This window comes from Harpia harpyja, chromosome 11, assembly GCF_026419915.1.
Source record: "Harpia harpyja isolate bHarHar1 chromosome 11, bHarHar1 primary haplotype, whole genome shotgun sequence".
NCBI classification, from domain to species: Eukaryota; Metazoa; Chordata; class Aves; order Accipitriformes; family Accipitridae; genus Harpia; species Harpia harpyja.
In genome coordinates this window covers 9,777,978-9,794,089 of record NC_068950.1, presented here as the reverse complement: position 1 = coordinate 9,794,089, position 16,112 = coordinate 9,777,978, and the positions used below count along the sequence as shown (strand labels likewise).

At 41.3% G+C, this 16,112-nt stretch overlaps 1 protein-coding gene across 1 annotated transcript in view; it reads left to right on the top strand.

Moving 5' to 3' along the window:
* The window catches only part of XPR1 (xenotropic and polytropic retrovirus receptor 1), a 119,008-nt gene that overhangs the window by 5,532 nt on the left and 97,364 nt on the right, over nt 1-16,112 (top strand). Inside the window, exon 2 of the mRNA XM_052802349.1 lies at nt 2,201-2,252. Coding sequence (XP_052658309.1) covers nt 2,201-2,252 — 52 coding nt within the window. The remainder of the gene's footprint in view (nt 1-2,200; nt 2,253-16,112) is intronic.

Genomic DNA, 16,112 nt, shown 5'->3' with positions numbered 1-16,112 from the left:
GGAAGTAACCCTTTTTGTCTAGTTTGAGGGCAGAAAGAGTAATTCTTAAACATTTAAAGTTGACAGTGGTGGGTAACCTTTTGAAACAATCATTTCCAAAATTCTGTAACCTAGAGGACTAAATACTTTAGGTGTGAAGGAGCACTGAGCCTTTCACTTTCAGGTTATTGGTTTACTTATATAGGTCAGGTAAGCAGTAGTGAAATCTGCCAGATTGTAATGTGTCAGTCTGCATGGGGAGAGAGGTCTGCGGAATGACCGACACCTTCAGCTTTCAAGATTGTTTAGCACAGAACTGTCAGTGGTGTTGTCCTTTCTAATTTGTTTTTTAAAAGTGACTGATAAAACCAGAGATAGGAAGTACACTGCAAGTTTACCTCTGGGCAGGTTAAGGGATGGAGTTCTTACTATAGTGACTTGGAATTTGCTGTCTCTTCAGGTTTGTTTATCCTATGCTGTGTGGTTGTGGTTCATGGAAAAAGTTACAGGTAGGCGAGGATGACGAGCAGGATGAAAAAGGGGAAAGGCTTTTTGACCACTTGGTGCATGGAGGCAGATCATGCGCTGCTGGCCAGTGAGTCATGGGGGAAAAGGACTGAAGTGGGCAGTGTTCAGGAGGAATTTTAAAAAAGCACCAAGGGTAGAGGAGAGCTGTGCCGCTGGAACAAGGATCATTCAGTAGTGGCTCAGTTGGGAAAACAATTATGCAAGTGACCTTTGTTGAGACCTCTGTGGACTCGGGAATTAGACCTTTGAGAGATGTCTGAGCTGCTGGTGTAGCCTGCCACCTAGGATATCTTGGGATAAACAGACATGTCCTTTAGACCTTATATTTACTTAACAGGATCCTAACCACCATGTAACAACAGTGCTGAGTTTCCAGCTGCTGAGCTTGTGGGTTTTGCCTTGAGGATATTAGGGAATTTGTTATTTAGGCTGTGATGTTTTGACTGGGGCAGGGGGACACACAGATGGGCACACAAGCTGGTAAATCCAGAGGTATAGGATTATAGAAGTATAGGATATGTTGGGAAACGGACAGAACAGACAGGAACTCGAAAGACCTGAATGACTTCTCTGTGTTAGACTTCTGTGGGTTCAAAACTGAGGGAATAAAATCTAGTTTTTGCAGCAGCCGCATGTGAAGCACACTCATGTGCAGTATGTGTGTTAAGATGCCTGTCTTTATCAAGTGATGTGGGGTGTGTGTAAACAAATCACTTAGCAGTAGGAATGGACCCTTTTTGGTGACTTCTAGCTCCAAAATTATGGTTCAACCTATTCTTTCAGCCATTGATCTGAATTCAGTTTGATTCTTCCTTGCACTTCAGATGTGAGAAAGAGCAGATCTTTAGTCTACAGCTTGACTAATACTAGCATCTTAATAACTGCCTGAAAAGAGGTCTTCTGAAAAGGAGCTGCAAGTGATGAGGTTTCTGATGTGGTGCCTCCCTCCTGGCTCTGCTAATGGAAGGGGTTACTGCCAGGGGCGCTTGATATTTAGCTGTAGGACCACCTTGCTTCCTGCTCCTGCTGCCTGCACTGCTCATCTCTTGCACCAGCAGTCTGAGCGTAGGTGAGTGGCTTGTTTCTGTGGTCTCTGGGAGGTAGCTCACGGTGCCTTTAGGACCTGAAGACCTGGTTAAATAATTCTGGCTGGTGTTAGTGTTGTCCTTCAGTTTCCACCTCAAGAGGAGGCCGTCACCCCTGGTTCTCTAATCTTCTTCATCATGTTGTCTTCAGCTTTTAGAATGTATGTGTAGTTCTGTACTCCTATATAACTGTGATAAGAAATCCCTGAGGCTGCTTTTCCTCCATTTGCCTTGACAAACTCCTTTCTGTGTCATGCAACCGTTTTCGTTTGTTTTGGGTTTTTCTAAGTGTAAAACCTTCAACATCCTACCAGCCGGGAAACACTTTTCCAAAGGAAAATGTTGAAAGATACAGTTGGAATAAATTTTATAGATTAGTAAGGTAACAGGCTTTAGACAAAACAGTCAGTAAACAGGAACTTGTGTTTCTTTTGTTAATATAAATACATGTGATAGTATTGACATCACGTACCATAGCTTTCTGTGTCAGTCTGGAGGATGAAAGAGCTTTAATTGCTTTTGTTTTCAAACAGGTGTATCAAAACAATATAATTTTTTTTTTTTTTAAATACTAACTGTATTCCTTGTTCTCTCCCTCTCCCTTACAGGCTTTGAAAGAGATGTTATATGCAGCTGTGGACCAGGCCCCTTCTATAGAAGGTAAGCAAATTGTAACTGAGAATTATATTTTTCTTGGCATTGGGTGCTGGACACAATAGTCCTGCTACATTTCTGTCCTCTGTCCTCCTAAATTGGTAAACTTAATATACTGATGAACAAATGCCTGACATTTCACAGCCTGCATGCTATTTTTGATTGTTAGAACTCTTTGTCCTCTGTCGTTAGGACAATAAATGTCTTTGTATAGTTTGGGACTTCAGCAGCTGGATTCCTCTTGCTTATAAGGGCATTCACTGGTGGAAGTACTTTCTTCATCACTTGAGAATGGACCTTTGTTTTCCTGTGACAGCTAGCCACTTTGGGAGATAATTGTGCTAGAGATACACTGGTTCCTGTTTTTTTACTGGTGATTTGAACTGGAAGAGTCTCGTCCTTGCGTTCTGTGTCCTCCCTGAATGCTGTGCTACTTCTCGTATGTGCACGAGTATATTTTCTTGTTTGCCTGTGTTTATTGCCACTGAGTTCTCTAGATTATTTTAGTACAGCATTTGGTTTTAAGCTCACTGCACTTTGAATAGTTTGTTTAATTAAGTGATGATCTATGCAAAATTTCTCAATAGACGCCGTTACTTTCTTTATCTTTCTTGTTCCTTTTGTTGTCTTTGAAGTGCTGAATAGTTTTTGCCTTTATGTTGCTTCGCTCCCTACTTTCTTGCCCTTCATGTGGATTTCAAACTGCTTTTTAACCTCCTTACCTTTGCTATTTTCACTTTGATTGCAGTTAATTTCACTAAACTCTTTGAATGTGGCTCTGGGCTTCTTTCTTGGATGTTTATAGAGCAGAAGAACAACTGCTGCTTCTAGTGTAGGCAGTTGGCTGACATGAATAATGCCAGTCACTATTAATGTTAGCTTATTAACTACTTTGTGTTGATTAGAATTGGGAAATGAGGTATGACATAGTTAAAATAATGTGGAATATTAATTTTTTGGATTTAACTCTACCTGCTTTTTGATTAGAATTTTAAAACAAAACCTGCAATAGTTAATAGACTAAGTGTGAGTGTGATGGGGCAATCTTTCCTTATACTCTTCAGAGGCACAATCTAAGCTGAAAACTTCATTGAAGCAACGCTCAGGCAGGTATAATCTTTAGGTTTAATCTGATACTTAGTTGCTCACTTGACTCAGCTTGCTAATTTTATTAAATCAATCATCCTTTTCCCTAAAGTGCAGGTCCTAGAACTAGATTTTTAAAGGTTATGGTCATAGCATCATCTAAAAATATATGCGTTATCCTTGGAAAACTGAGGAAAACTTGCCAGCGATATACTGGCAAAAGAGGAAAATCTTGCTTTATTTTTTTGAGTGACGAAAATGCTTAAAACCTATGCACAAACCTTTCTCCCCAACAGCATAAAACCAGTTTTCTAGCTAAGAGGAACTGAAGCATTTTGTGTAGGCCAAACTGACTACCTGTATTAACTTTTAAAGAGAACTTACTAATTTTGTTGAAAATACAGCATTAGTTTTATGGAAGACTGGAGCATTTACAAGATTTTTCTTTCTTCTGTCCATCAGTTTATTATTGGCAATGGGAGCAAATGGTGTCTGTGCTAATAAAATTTTGTAGTCTAATGTTTGAATGTGACTGGGTTTTGCTTGTGGTACATAGAATTTCAAGGTGTGCTTTGAGTTGCTAGCCATAAAACTCCAAAGTGTTATAATTCAGCATTTTGATTTCTTTTTTTCAATGCTTGTGGTATACTGAGGTTCTGTAATGTGCTGTGATGTTTGTGTGTAAACATATTTGGCAAAGGAAGAGAAGGTGAAGAATAAAATGGTACACTATTATATTTATGCCCTTTTAAATGTTAAAAGAATTTTAACTTGTGCTTCTGCCTCCTTTGCTTTCAAAACCTCAACAAAAGGAAAGTAATGACTTAAGACACTTTTCATAAGTAGAACAACGTTCTGTTCACTTTTTGTGGATCAGATCTCTTCCTCTGTACTGTAGAGAACAAAGTAATCCAAACCATCTTGAACCACTCATATTTAACTCTGTTTTGCCTGAATCACCTTTAAGTACAGAGCAGCTATACTAATTCATTCACCTTTTGTTTGTTAAGTGAATGTGAGTATGTGCATGGTGGTTGGATTTTTTAAAGTTTGTTTTCAGTGTGTTCTTTCCCTCTCTTATTCTCTGCTTAGACTCTGTTTTGCTTTTTCGTCTCTGGGTTCCTCTCTGAAAACTGTGTGTTGCTCAGGATGGGGCCAGACTGTTTGTGCTGGAGTGACTGAGCTGTTTGTACGGGCAGGTCTGAGCCAGTGGATTGTTCTGCTGTTGCCCATCGGAGTGCAGAGGTGACAGAGGGAAGGCAGATGTCTTTCCATGAGCTACAGCTTTAGGAAAGGCTTGTATTGGAAATGAGTAAACACTGGGTATTTCTTCATTCCTGTTGCTCGCTTCTTTCTCCTTAAAGCCCTTCTGCCTTTGTTCATAGAAGCCTTAGGGCAGGGTTAGTGTGTGACTGCATACAAACTGTGCCCAAAACATTGCTCTAGCTCCATCTCCTCTGATAGGGACAAGTTCCTTGAACTTTGCGGAGGATGTAGCAGGTATTGTCAGGGCCTGACTGTTGTCCTGCATATTTTCAGTTTAATATGGATTTTGCGATGGATACTTCTGTGTTATTTTGAGCTTAGCACAGAAACTACAGGAGTGTGCTACTGAAACCCAGCTTCCCACTATGAGGCTAATGGAATCTCATTTTAGACTGGTCTAACTAAAACCCATTTTCTAATTGATCTAGTTGATCACAGACACTGTAGACACGCACAGTTGGTTTTGATTTACCTTACATATATTGTGAAGCTAATCTTCAGTTAATACATTGGACTGTGAAGAAAAGGGAGTTTTGTATACCAAAGCTGAGGCTATTCCTAGTTCTTACTCTGCTCGGCTGGATGTGTAATTCAGGACTTGTGAATGAGTTTCTTAGATTTCTGCTGCAGGCTGCTTACTATGTCAGTTGCTAAAATTTGTATACATACAGAAATGCTTTGTATGGCTTAGTAGTATGCTGGAAGCATTTTGGAAACCCTTTAAAACAACAATAAAAAAGTGCTACCCAACCAGGGCATGTTGTAAGTAATAGGCAAGACAGGTAATAGGTGAACTATCCATTGTTAATAGTTTTCATTGGCTTTGTATTTAGGAATCTCCTGTTTCTGGTTGGGATGTGGGTAAACACAGCTAACTTCAGAATGACTCTTAAGCTCTGCAGCTGATGGTCCTAGTGCTACTTTAGTGGACAAAGTATTGCTGTGAAGAGGATCTTGGCTCTAAATTGTGCACTTTTTACTCTGCTTATTATCTGGTTATATGGTGACGCTTCTCATTGTGCTACACTGAATCATACCTATATCTATCTGCTTTTTCCTATTTTCAGGTAATATAAACAGACCGCGATGTTAACCAAAACCCCTGTAGATGTGAATAAGCAAAATGTGTCAAGGTTGTATGATAGGAGGAAATTGTTTATAGCTGTCCCCTGACACTATTGCAAGGTGCTATGGCTCCCTGTGTTTCATGAGAGTTATACCAGATTGTATGCATGTCTTTTTTGGCAGTTGCTAGCTGTACACATAGATTTCTTTAATCTGATCAAAGATACTTTTTTTTTTTCCTGTCTGTGTACTTTGTAATGACAGTTTTCTGTATGCCAGTGTTACTCCTCCAGATGCTCATAATCTTTTTACAAGGCTTTCCCTGATGAAACTTGCACCATCCTTCCACTTGAGCAACATCTGTACAAAATTAGTGTTTAGTCTGTTAATTCAATCTCATACACATCACTGGAAGAAGTATCAAATGATGCTTGATTCCTGGCTGTATGATGGGACTTGCTTGAATTTCTAGAGAATTCTTTGATGTGTGTTTGCTTTGTTAGCTGTTTGCTACGTGGGGCTTACTGTTGCTGGAGCAGTCTGGATGAATTGATGCTGCAATGATGTTATTCTCGGCTTCTGAGTCCTCATGGCACAGCAGGAAGGCCTGCATGCAAGCATGCCAGGTCACTGTGAGCAGGCAGCCTTCCTTGACCCTGAGCTACCTTTAGGAAGAATCTGTGACAATTTAGAGGTGAAAACTCAGCGTAGCACTTGTTTTCTCTGAGGCAGAATGTCCAGTATTGCAAAAGCATGAAATACTGACCTCACCCTGAGCATGTTGATTTTTTTGCATTCTTTATTCTTCCCACTGCTTCCTGTCCCATTTGTCACCTAAGTAAAACAGGTTACTGGACCACTGTTGCTTGGAGTCCTCCTGATTATTCCACTTGGTGAGCAGATGTGTCGGCGTCTCCCCAAGCTCCTTACGATGCGGCTCTTCTCAGCTGCAGTGGAGATGAAAGTGTGGCTGTAAATTATTCATTCTGATTATCTGCTCGAATGGACAGGGTCCACTCTAAATATCATTTCCTAGAATATTTGTCTTTCAGATATTGAAATTTAACCTCCCTTTAATACTTGTGTAAACAAACATTGTTGTTGTAATATCAGATGGTACAAGAGCATTCTGTTGTATCCTCTTATTATGGAGATTACTGATTCCACTTAACCCCAATCCTGAATTCCAGTGGCACCTTTTGAACGAGGATCACTGCTGGTTGAAGGGCTGCGTGGGGCTGGAATGGTGTAACAGCATAGGAGTGGGGAGTACGGGTGCTTTAAGGTAGAACTCAAACCCAAAATTAATAGGTGATGTTAAAATAAGATTTGATTGGTAGGGGAAAAGCTTTAGTGGTAATGGAGATCCTTTGCTGGTACTTGTAATTGGTATCGTCACCTATTTACTTGCACTAGATTAGAAAGGCAAGAGCTGCAAGTTTGGGACATCCTGAGAGTGCCAGCACTGGCAGTGTGTCCTGTGTGGTTACACCCTTGTTTCTGCTTTCATTTGTAATGCACTTACCGTGTCAACTGACAGCTACAAATCTTTAGTTTGGATTTATTTCTGTTACTAAATAAATAAAATAGTATTCTTTAGGGTGGTAAGTAATCTTAGTGAATAAGCAGGGCGTGGGAAATCACATTCCAAAGGAAGTTATGAGGCTGACAATTTTTGTTTGTTATATGCAGACATGCTTTGTAGGGTTGATCAAAGGCTTATGGTTTGTCTGTATGTATACGGATGTCTTCTTTTTATTTCAAAATAAATGTTTATTTCCAATTGCATAAGCTTACTTTGTAGCGGGTTGAGGTTTTGTTTACATGGGAATGCTGAGGCTTAAGGGAGTCTTCAACAGAACTGCTTCACATCAACTACCGTGAAGGTGCCACAAGCAGATGAATGCTTTGTCTTTATTTCACTATCTTGTTGCACACCCATAAAGGGAATTGGTGTCCTTCTGAAGGACACGTGTGACTGAAGGTTGGTGTCCTGCACCCTTGATACTGGTCCTTGATTCTGTGCAGATTGTAATTCAGTCTGAAGGCCTCCACATTTATAACTAGTGTGTAAACTCAAAAAAAAAAAAAAAAAAAATTCCATGACAGTCCTCAGTTGGAGACCTGATGCCGGGTATTGGCCTAGCTATAGAAAAATAGGTTATTGGGCTTGTTGAAAATGTTAGCTTCCAGATCATGCAAACAGTGGACAGGAGGAGAACTTGGCTGCACACCAGCATTTAGCGAAGGAGGTGATGTCTGGTTTCTCTTACCCTAGGGCAATAAGATTTGAAAGGTAAACAGTGCATATGGTTGTAGGAGGGTGCAGAGTAGTGTGAGAGAACAGCTGTATGATCACCAAAATATTTGGAGCACAGATGCCTATATGAAAATGTAGTGTACTGTGTTCTCATGTAAAAGTCATTTTGCTGTCAAAAGCAGTGTTCGCAGCAAGTCAGCATTGAGACTGACCGTGGTGCTCGCTTTGTACCAATGCATGCCACTTTCTGTTCATTCAGAGTAATGCAGACCCACCTACGCTGTCGATATAGTGTCCTCCTCAGAGGTATTGAGTACTGAGTGATTGAATTCTGCTTAACCATTAATTAGCATAATGTGGGTGTGGAATAAAGGTCAGGTTAGGTACAGAGCTGGAGTGACTGAGAGTAACTTGTTGATAGTGCAGACTACTGGCTAATATAAGTTTTGATTTTATTACTGTTGTATAGATCACAAGTTCTCAAGTTGTGGCACTGGAGTACGTTCAGAACTGTCTTGGCAGCCAGGAGCAGCCCTTGCTGCTGCCCCAAGGGACTGGTGCGCTCAGGGTCCTGGCTGTGTACAGGTGCTGGTTCTTGTGGGCTGCAAGTTTGTTTGTATTTTTGCACTTGGCTGTGAACTCTTTTGGATGTTAGAAACTACTTGCTCCAGAAAGAAAGTCTGTGAGAGAGTACCTCTGGTGCAGACGGGAGCTTCCCTGGGCCTCTGGGCTGGTGTGGGACCATGCAGGGTAACAAAGAAGGTTGTGGTGGGAAGTAGTTTAGCAGGTTGATTGTGTGGATTACTGGTTCTTTCTGAAGGAAGCTTGTGATTGTGGTTGGTGAAAATGCTGGACTTCCTCACGCTTTCCATTTGCCCCATGGTCAGCTCCTGGGCTGATATGCCACTTCATCTGTGTGCATGAGCTGGGAAGCTCGTGTTGTTGCTGAGCAAGCCTTTTTTCCTTTTCCTCTGTCTTCTGATGTGTTCTGGATAACTTCCTCAGCAGCTCAAAGAGCTTTGAGGCATTCACACCGGGTGAAGAACTTGAGCCCTAAGTGTGCCAAAGAGTATAAGTTCAAGCCTTACGGACGGGCAGTTAATTGCTTTGTAATTTTGTTCTGTACCCTTTTTTTCTTCACTAAAGCATCCTTTGGTATTGAGTACTAAGAGCTATTGAACCCAGGATAATCAAAGAGCTGGATGTAGCTCAGGAGGTAATAGTGAAAGCTGGACCTGGTAGTCAAGGCTGGCCCATATGAAAGGGCTGCACCTAGAGGCAGGTTTCTTTTGCAAGTCTGCAAACTGCTTATCAGTCCAACTGCAGAGGGGCTGTAGATGATTCCTTAATGATGTATGTAGGGTAACAGCAATATCAGAAATGCTCAACTGTGCCTTTTTTCCCCCCCTTTTTCCTTCCTGCATTTGCTTTCAAGTAATTTAAAAATGCCAGTCTGTTACCTTTTTAGTGGTTAGAGGAATTAACAGTGCTCATAATTTAACTGGTATGTGCCAGGTTTCATGTTAGTGGTCAAAACTTGAGGGCTGGAAAGTAGAAAGATTCACAAAGCTGAAAGATTGACAGACAGCTGTGACTTCAATGAAGCACTGCACTATCAACACTGAGACAACAGCGGAACATCGGACAGCATTTTGGCTGTAGACATGAAGAAGCACTGCACATGTATATACAAGAGGCCAGTATTTATTGCTTTGTTTCAAAAAAAGACTGCACTAGACATCTTAACAGCAAGATTTAGTGTCTGTGTAAGAGGCAGCCTCTGGCTTTCTAGTCATTCCTTTGGAGCTGTGTTCGAAATAGGTGATTTGAATTATTAGACAATTGAGATTTTGGATGAGACTATAGCTACTTGGTGAATAATGCAATATGAATTAAATTTGATTGGTTTCTCTCTCTCTTTAAAATGCATGCTGTGGGCAAGGGAATGAGCAGAATATCCCTGAAAGGAAATCTCATTCTTCTACATCGTAGCTGCTTGTAAGGTGCCTTAGAAGAGTGGCCAACCCGCCAATATCCCGTGGAGTCCTGACATCTCTGTGTGATGTGGTGGAGGAGCAAAGGCTGTCCCTGGGCATGCTCCTGCTAGAGCGGTCCTTTCAGTTGTGTTACCTCACTCTGCTGTAAGGCCGCACCATGCAGTGGCTATTGCAATAATGGTCTCTGAACATGAGAAGGTCTGTCTCTTTGATTACGTAATTTTAAAATTAGCAAGGATGTGGTGAAAAGTCAACCCACTCCTGGCCATGTTTCTTTTTGCTGATTCCCGAAGTAAAAATGAAGGCTAGTTGCGTATTTCACCTGGGTTTTTTTTACAGTGTATCTGTAGCCTTGCAGCTTGACCCCTTTTTAGTACAAGTAGATAATGAATTAATTTTAAAATGTGATTGTGCTTTTTGTAAATACATAATCTTTAACTTTAGTTACAGTGTAATACTACAAAATTACAGCATCTTAGTTTTACAAAGCCACAGTTAAAAAAAAAGAGTTAAAATTCTATTCCATTTATTATATGGCCATTTAGTTAATATATTTTAGATTGTTTTATGCTACTTTTGTTGAGTGTGGTAACCCTTTTCTCCTGAATTAGTACAGCCTAAATGTAAAAGTCCGATCCTATGGTTCTGTTCCCCTGTGAACTGAGAAGAGGTGTAGCTTCAAGAAAACTGCAGAGAGGTATAAAGGATATTTTACTAACACATGGTATGACAAGAGTACCTAAAGCTCCTTAGTTGTAAGGCAGCAGCATTGTGAGTCAGTTGTGTATGTTCAGCTAAAAATCACAAAAAAACCTGCAGGAAAATATACGAATCTACTTTTTAAAGTAGTTATTGCTCTGTCCAGGAAGGTGACTGGCATTGCAGTGGGCACAGAGTGCCACTGGGATGGTGCAAAGCCTGTGGGTGAGCACACCCCAGCCTGCCTGTTTGCGGGCGCTGGCTCTGGTGTTGTGCACTCACCAGCTCAACTTCCCCTCTACAGAGGGGGGAAGCCCTGTTTATCTCCTAGGAGATGGAAACCAATTTCTACTTCCTGATGAGAAGCTGACAGGCTATTTGACTTAGCAAGAGAGGGAGGCAGTGTGATTGGGAAGAGGGAAATTGCATGCCATAACATACCAATATAAATGCAATTTATTTTGCATGTGCTATATTGCTCCAGGCACACATTTTGGGGTGTGTGAGGATTCTTCGCATGCTGAAATGTGAGCTCTAAATAGCAAAAAGAGGCAAATTTGGCATCCAAACTGTATTTATAATCTTGGTTTTATTTTTGCTGTAATTGCTTAGCATGCCTTTATAAATGCTCCTAACGTATTTGTGGGGCAAAGTGCAGAGAAGCTGAAAACATCAGCACGAGCTAGCTGTTAACTCGGGATCTATCTTGTCCTAAGTTGCAGACTTGTTCTGACATGTGGCCAAGGCTGCTATTCTGGTACCGCCTTTGCTGGTGTCCTGTCCCTGCGCAGCTCTCCAGGACAGCTCTGCTGAGCTCCTCGCTTCTGCTTAGATGGAGCAGTTCAGTACCAACTAGCCTGTCTAGTTGTCAGTCCCGTAACATGTCAGCTATAGGGAAAAGTGGGCATCATTGGTCTAAACCCCCATTCTTTGTTCTCCTTGTTTCCTGTTCTAGCTGATTGGTCATTTATATGAGTTCATTGTGAATATCTTTGTATTTTTAATGCTGTGTGTCAGGGCATCAGCAGCACTTACAGTGTGGTTGCTAATCTGTGAACCCAGGTATGCTCTTTAAAGGCAGCTCCCTTATGAGCACAGCTGTAGGAGTGAGTCACAGGCAATGCAGTAAAATGAGGTGATAATAAGCAGGATTGGCTGATGTACCTATAAGGTAAATTCTATAAATAGGTTAATGGAATTTGGCTTGTTGTACTTCAGTGTTTTAGTATGACTTTGTCTTCCCTAATCAGAAGTAGCAATTAGAAAGCAAGGAAATAAATAATCAGAGAGCCTGATATGGGCATTCCATGTTACTTCATAGTCTTTCGTATATGCCAAATGGTCCTTGAGCTCTGCAGCAATCCAAGGCAAAGCTTCAGTTTCTCCCCTGCCCAGCCACAGGAGAACACACTTCTGCATTAGAAGCCTGGGTCACGGCTTGGTTCTGCTTGGACCTTGGTGAACACGGGTGCAGGAAAACATTTCTTGGAAGTTTTGTGTCCTTTTGAAGCCTTTAAGAGGTTATAATTCACTGAATTGCCTAGAGACATGAAGGCTTCCCAGGGAGGGTAAAGGAAAAAAAGTCAGAACGCCTTTTTCTTTTCTGTGATGGAACTGGATTAACATCAGTGCTCGCAAGTGGTAATTGTGTATATAGAGGCTGCATTTGTGGGTTTCAGATGCTGTAGGTGATGCTCTTAACACACGACATTCATTTATGGTATAGATTTAATTAGTAGGATGTCGATAAGACTTGTTTATTAAAACTTCATGTTTCACATAAGTCAGTAAAATATGGATTGTGAATGAAAGTTTGAGCAGTTGGAGGCAGAGAGGTTAGAGACAGGATGCTGAGCTTGTAGGGTTTGGCACACCTGATCAGCCCCATCTGCCATAATGATCCTGGCTGTAAGGCGACTGCTGTTTCTGGTGAGCACTTCAGATCCTGCAAAAATACCCCATATCAGGTGTGAGTTTTAGCAATACATCAGCAATGGGGAGCCTGCCACAGCTTTAATACTGTTCTTTTCAGCAGATGTCATCTTTGTGGTGAAGCCACAGAAAGTGAAGGACCAAGAAGGATAGTAAAGGGAAAAGGGGAACAAGTGCATCTGTGTGCGGCCAACCTGCCAGGAGCTGGGTCAGGGCTCGGCCCCCGGCTCTCTGAGGGGCTGCAGCACGGAGTGGAGCTTGCCAGGCTGCTTTTGGTTCCTGGCTCGTGTTTCTGTGTACATGTGGATGCTGTTCTTCCCCAGCTGGTGTCTTTGGCTCTGGTGTTAGCTGCACCCATGTCTCTTTGCAGTGGAAGGTTAGTTTGCTACTGTTGGTGTTAAATAGGACTTTGAGCTCGAGTCTCAAAGGCTCCAAAGGTATTGACAAAAGAGCTTTCAAATCTGCTCCTTCAGTTTTAGAAATCCAAATGCAGCTCAGCTAGAATTGATCTGTACCAATTTCCCTTTCAGTTTCTTCTGCTTTCAGCCAGCTCCTACAGATTCAATTCCGGCTTTTGTTCTCAGCTGATTGAGCTGGGTTGATGTGGCCACATGCTAATGCAGCGTTCTAGAAGGAGCAGATGTGCACCCGCTCGCTTTCCGGCTGAGGAGGAATTCAGCGTTGGAAGGTGCGTGATCTGGGCTTGGACTTGCCTAAGCACAAATCTGAGTAATGAATTAGTCATCAGACATGGAATTCATTTCCCTGGGGACATGGAGAGGGAGGCTGGTACAGCGCAGCTGTCAGTCAGGAATTGCTGATGCAGGAACTCTCACCAGCTGAGAAGGTTCCCCCCACCCCTGCTAATACAGTAAGGCTAGGTTGCCAAATCCTTTAGTTTGGTATTTCAGTAGTAACATGAGTGCTTTATATCATGTGCTTGAAGGCTTTGGTCTCTTTACCTAGCTTGCATAAAAATGTTTGCTAGCTATTCTGAAACTAAGGGCAGCAGACCTTAATTGTAGCAATTATGCAGTCTTCTACATGTGAAACAATTTTACTGAATCCTATTTATGTGGTAAGTACGGTATGCCAGAGGGGTTTGCCAGCCTCCATCCATTTCAGGCGTGATTTCATGGCTATTGAGGTATATGGGTGATAACGGGGTGAGTTTGGGAAGAGGTCTTTCTGCTCCATCACCTTCTTATCACCTTGGCCACAATTCTCATTTTTGCTTGTGCCTCATGGTGGCTGGTCTCATGTACGATAATTATTTTCTGAGATGTTTGGAAGCTTTACCTATCAAATAAGGAAGAGAAATTATGGCATTGTGTACTCTTTTGTACATAACTAGATCAATGTCTGTTTGATACTTTCACTTATGTGCACTGTTTTACTCTTTAGAGTTGGTAAAAAAGGCTGGTATTTTTTTCCTGCCTTATGAATTTCCCCATCATAACTTCCACCTATGCCGATCCTTTGGAGAGTTGCCGTTATGGCTCCTAGCCAGCCTGTCAATTTTTCTGTTACCTTTGCTGAACAAACACTGTGTGCGGTAGCAGATAAATGAGCGATTCTCTGCTGTAGCAAGGGGAAGTGGCACAAGAACCTCACTATTATGGTTGGTACTGTGGGCTTTTGAATTATTTCTTTTTTTTAAATAGTGAATAATGATGCCAAAGCCTTCCAAATACAAGCTTCCAGTTTGCCTTAACTTTCTGGTACCCGAAGGGTTTGATTTTTATTAACTCTTACACTGAATTGTGCTGGAAATGCAAAATTAAAATATTGCGGGGGATTTATTCTGAATATTGCACGAAGCTGGTATTTACATGAAACTGCACTTTATACTTGCACTCTTTCCTCTGAATATTTTGCAGTTACTTCAGCAAGATCATGTTGCAGTTTGAAAACTGTCTTTTTGTCAAAGAGTAGTCTGGAGAATGGAAGTGTTCAGTTTCTGGTGCTGTAATGTTGCTGTATAATCCCTTTATATCAATTACAGGAGATCCCACTTGAAATATTCTAAATTTAAAAAAAAATAGAGGGGAAGAAGCTTAGATATAAATACCACAAGTTCCTTGACTTCTCTTGCAAATATCCATCAGACCTTACAGTCTTCATGTGGTTCTGCTGTTGTGAGATTTTTAAACAGAGGAAGTAAATCCCAAACCTCTCAGAGTATTAACTGGTGTCAGGACAGGTTTTCATCTTTTAGGAGTAGCTTGTAACTGTAACCCAAAGGGATAGTATTATTTCAATTAATTTTTTTTCAGATGACAATGTTTGGCTCTAATGGAATGGAGAAAACTGCCATCGTGAGTTCTCTTCCCATTCGTATGTTTACTTTTTCCAGCTCCTTGGCTAGGCTAAGCCAATATGTCTTGGACTGCTTGAGAATCTGTGTTTTGTCATTCTTTGTGTTTTTCAATTTTAAGTTTATTTACAGAAATTAGTAAAAATGAAGAAGTGCTTGAAGTACTATCCTTAGTTGCTTGAGTGTTGTGTTGTGTATGGTCAGAGTTGGCAACTTCTCTGAAGTGTTTGAGTCTTATTTGTGGATTCAGATTTGGTTTGGGTCATTGTTTGGTCATGCTGTTCGGTTTTTAATCCTTCAAGACTTACATTGATGAGGTTTTTTAATATTAAGTCCTACTTCTGATTTTTTAGTTAGACTTCAGTTCTGCTGTGTCAGAAGAGAATGCAGCTGCTTTGCACTTGCAGCTTCTGGATTACACAGCACTAATTCTTTCTGGTTTGCATAATGTTGCACTGATCTTTCTTGGAAAGTTAATTTATCTAGATCTTCAGTTTTCCGTGTTGGAGGGTGGCAAGAGGTTATTTCAACTGAAAGCAAAGGCTCAAATGGCTATTTGAAACCTAACCAAAGCAGGGACCATGCAGTCTGAGAGTGAGTTTGCTGTTTTTTATCTAGTGCCTCTTGTACACCACGCTTGGTGCAACTATTTGTTGATGGAGAGGAAGGTTCATAGCTCAGTTGCAAAGAGTGTGGCTGTTTCTGAGAAGAGGCGGAAGAGAGGAGGCAGTGTCAACTCTCTGTTGATGTAGCTCTGCAGTGCACCGCGTCTGCCCGCCGACCTTAAATTAATCTTCTGTGCTTTCCTTCAGTGTGTGGGAGAGAAATTATCTGTTCAGATCCTAATAAAAAGTGACCTATTTAATAAGTGTTCTGTACATGTATTTATTTACAAATATTCTTGATCTTTAATTAAGGGATCCAGCTCTGTTACTTGTTGCTTGGTGCTCACTTTCAGGCTGGGGAGGCTGCAAGAAGATGACTGACTGCAGAATTTGACGGCTCCACGCATCTGTCTGTTTAAAACAAGCAGTTTTGCAGCTGATCAAAGCGGGAGGATTATGCTGCTGCTGTGGAACTAAACTGGCGAGGGGGGGATAAATGGCAGCTCTGAAGCAGGCCTACCTGAACTGATGGGCTCTTTGTTGTCAACAGGATAATGTGAATTATTTATTTATTTTTTAATGGAGATGTTTGTTCTGTTGGAATAGTTACCCTTGCATTTCAAATCCCAAACAACTGGG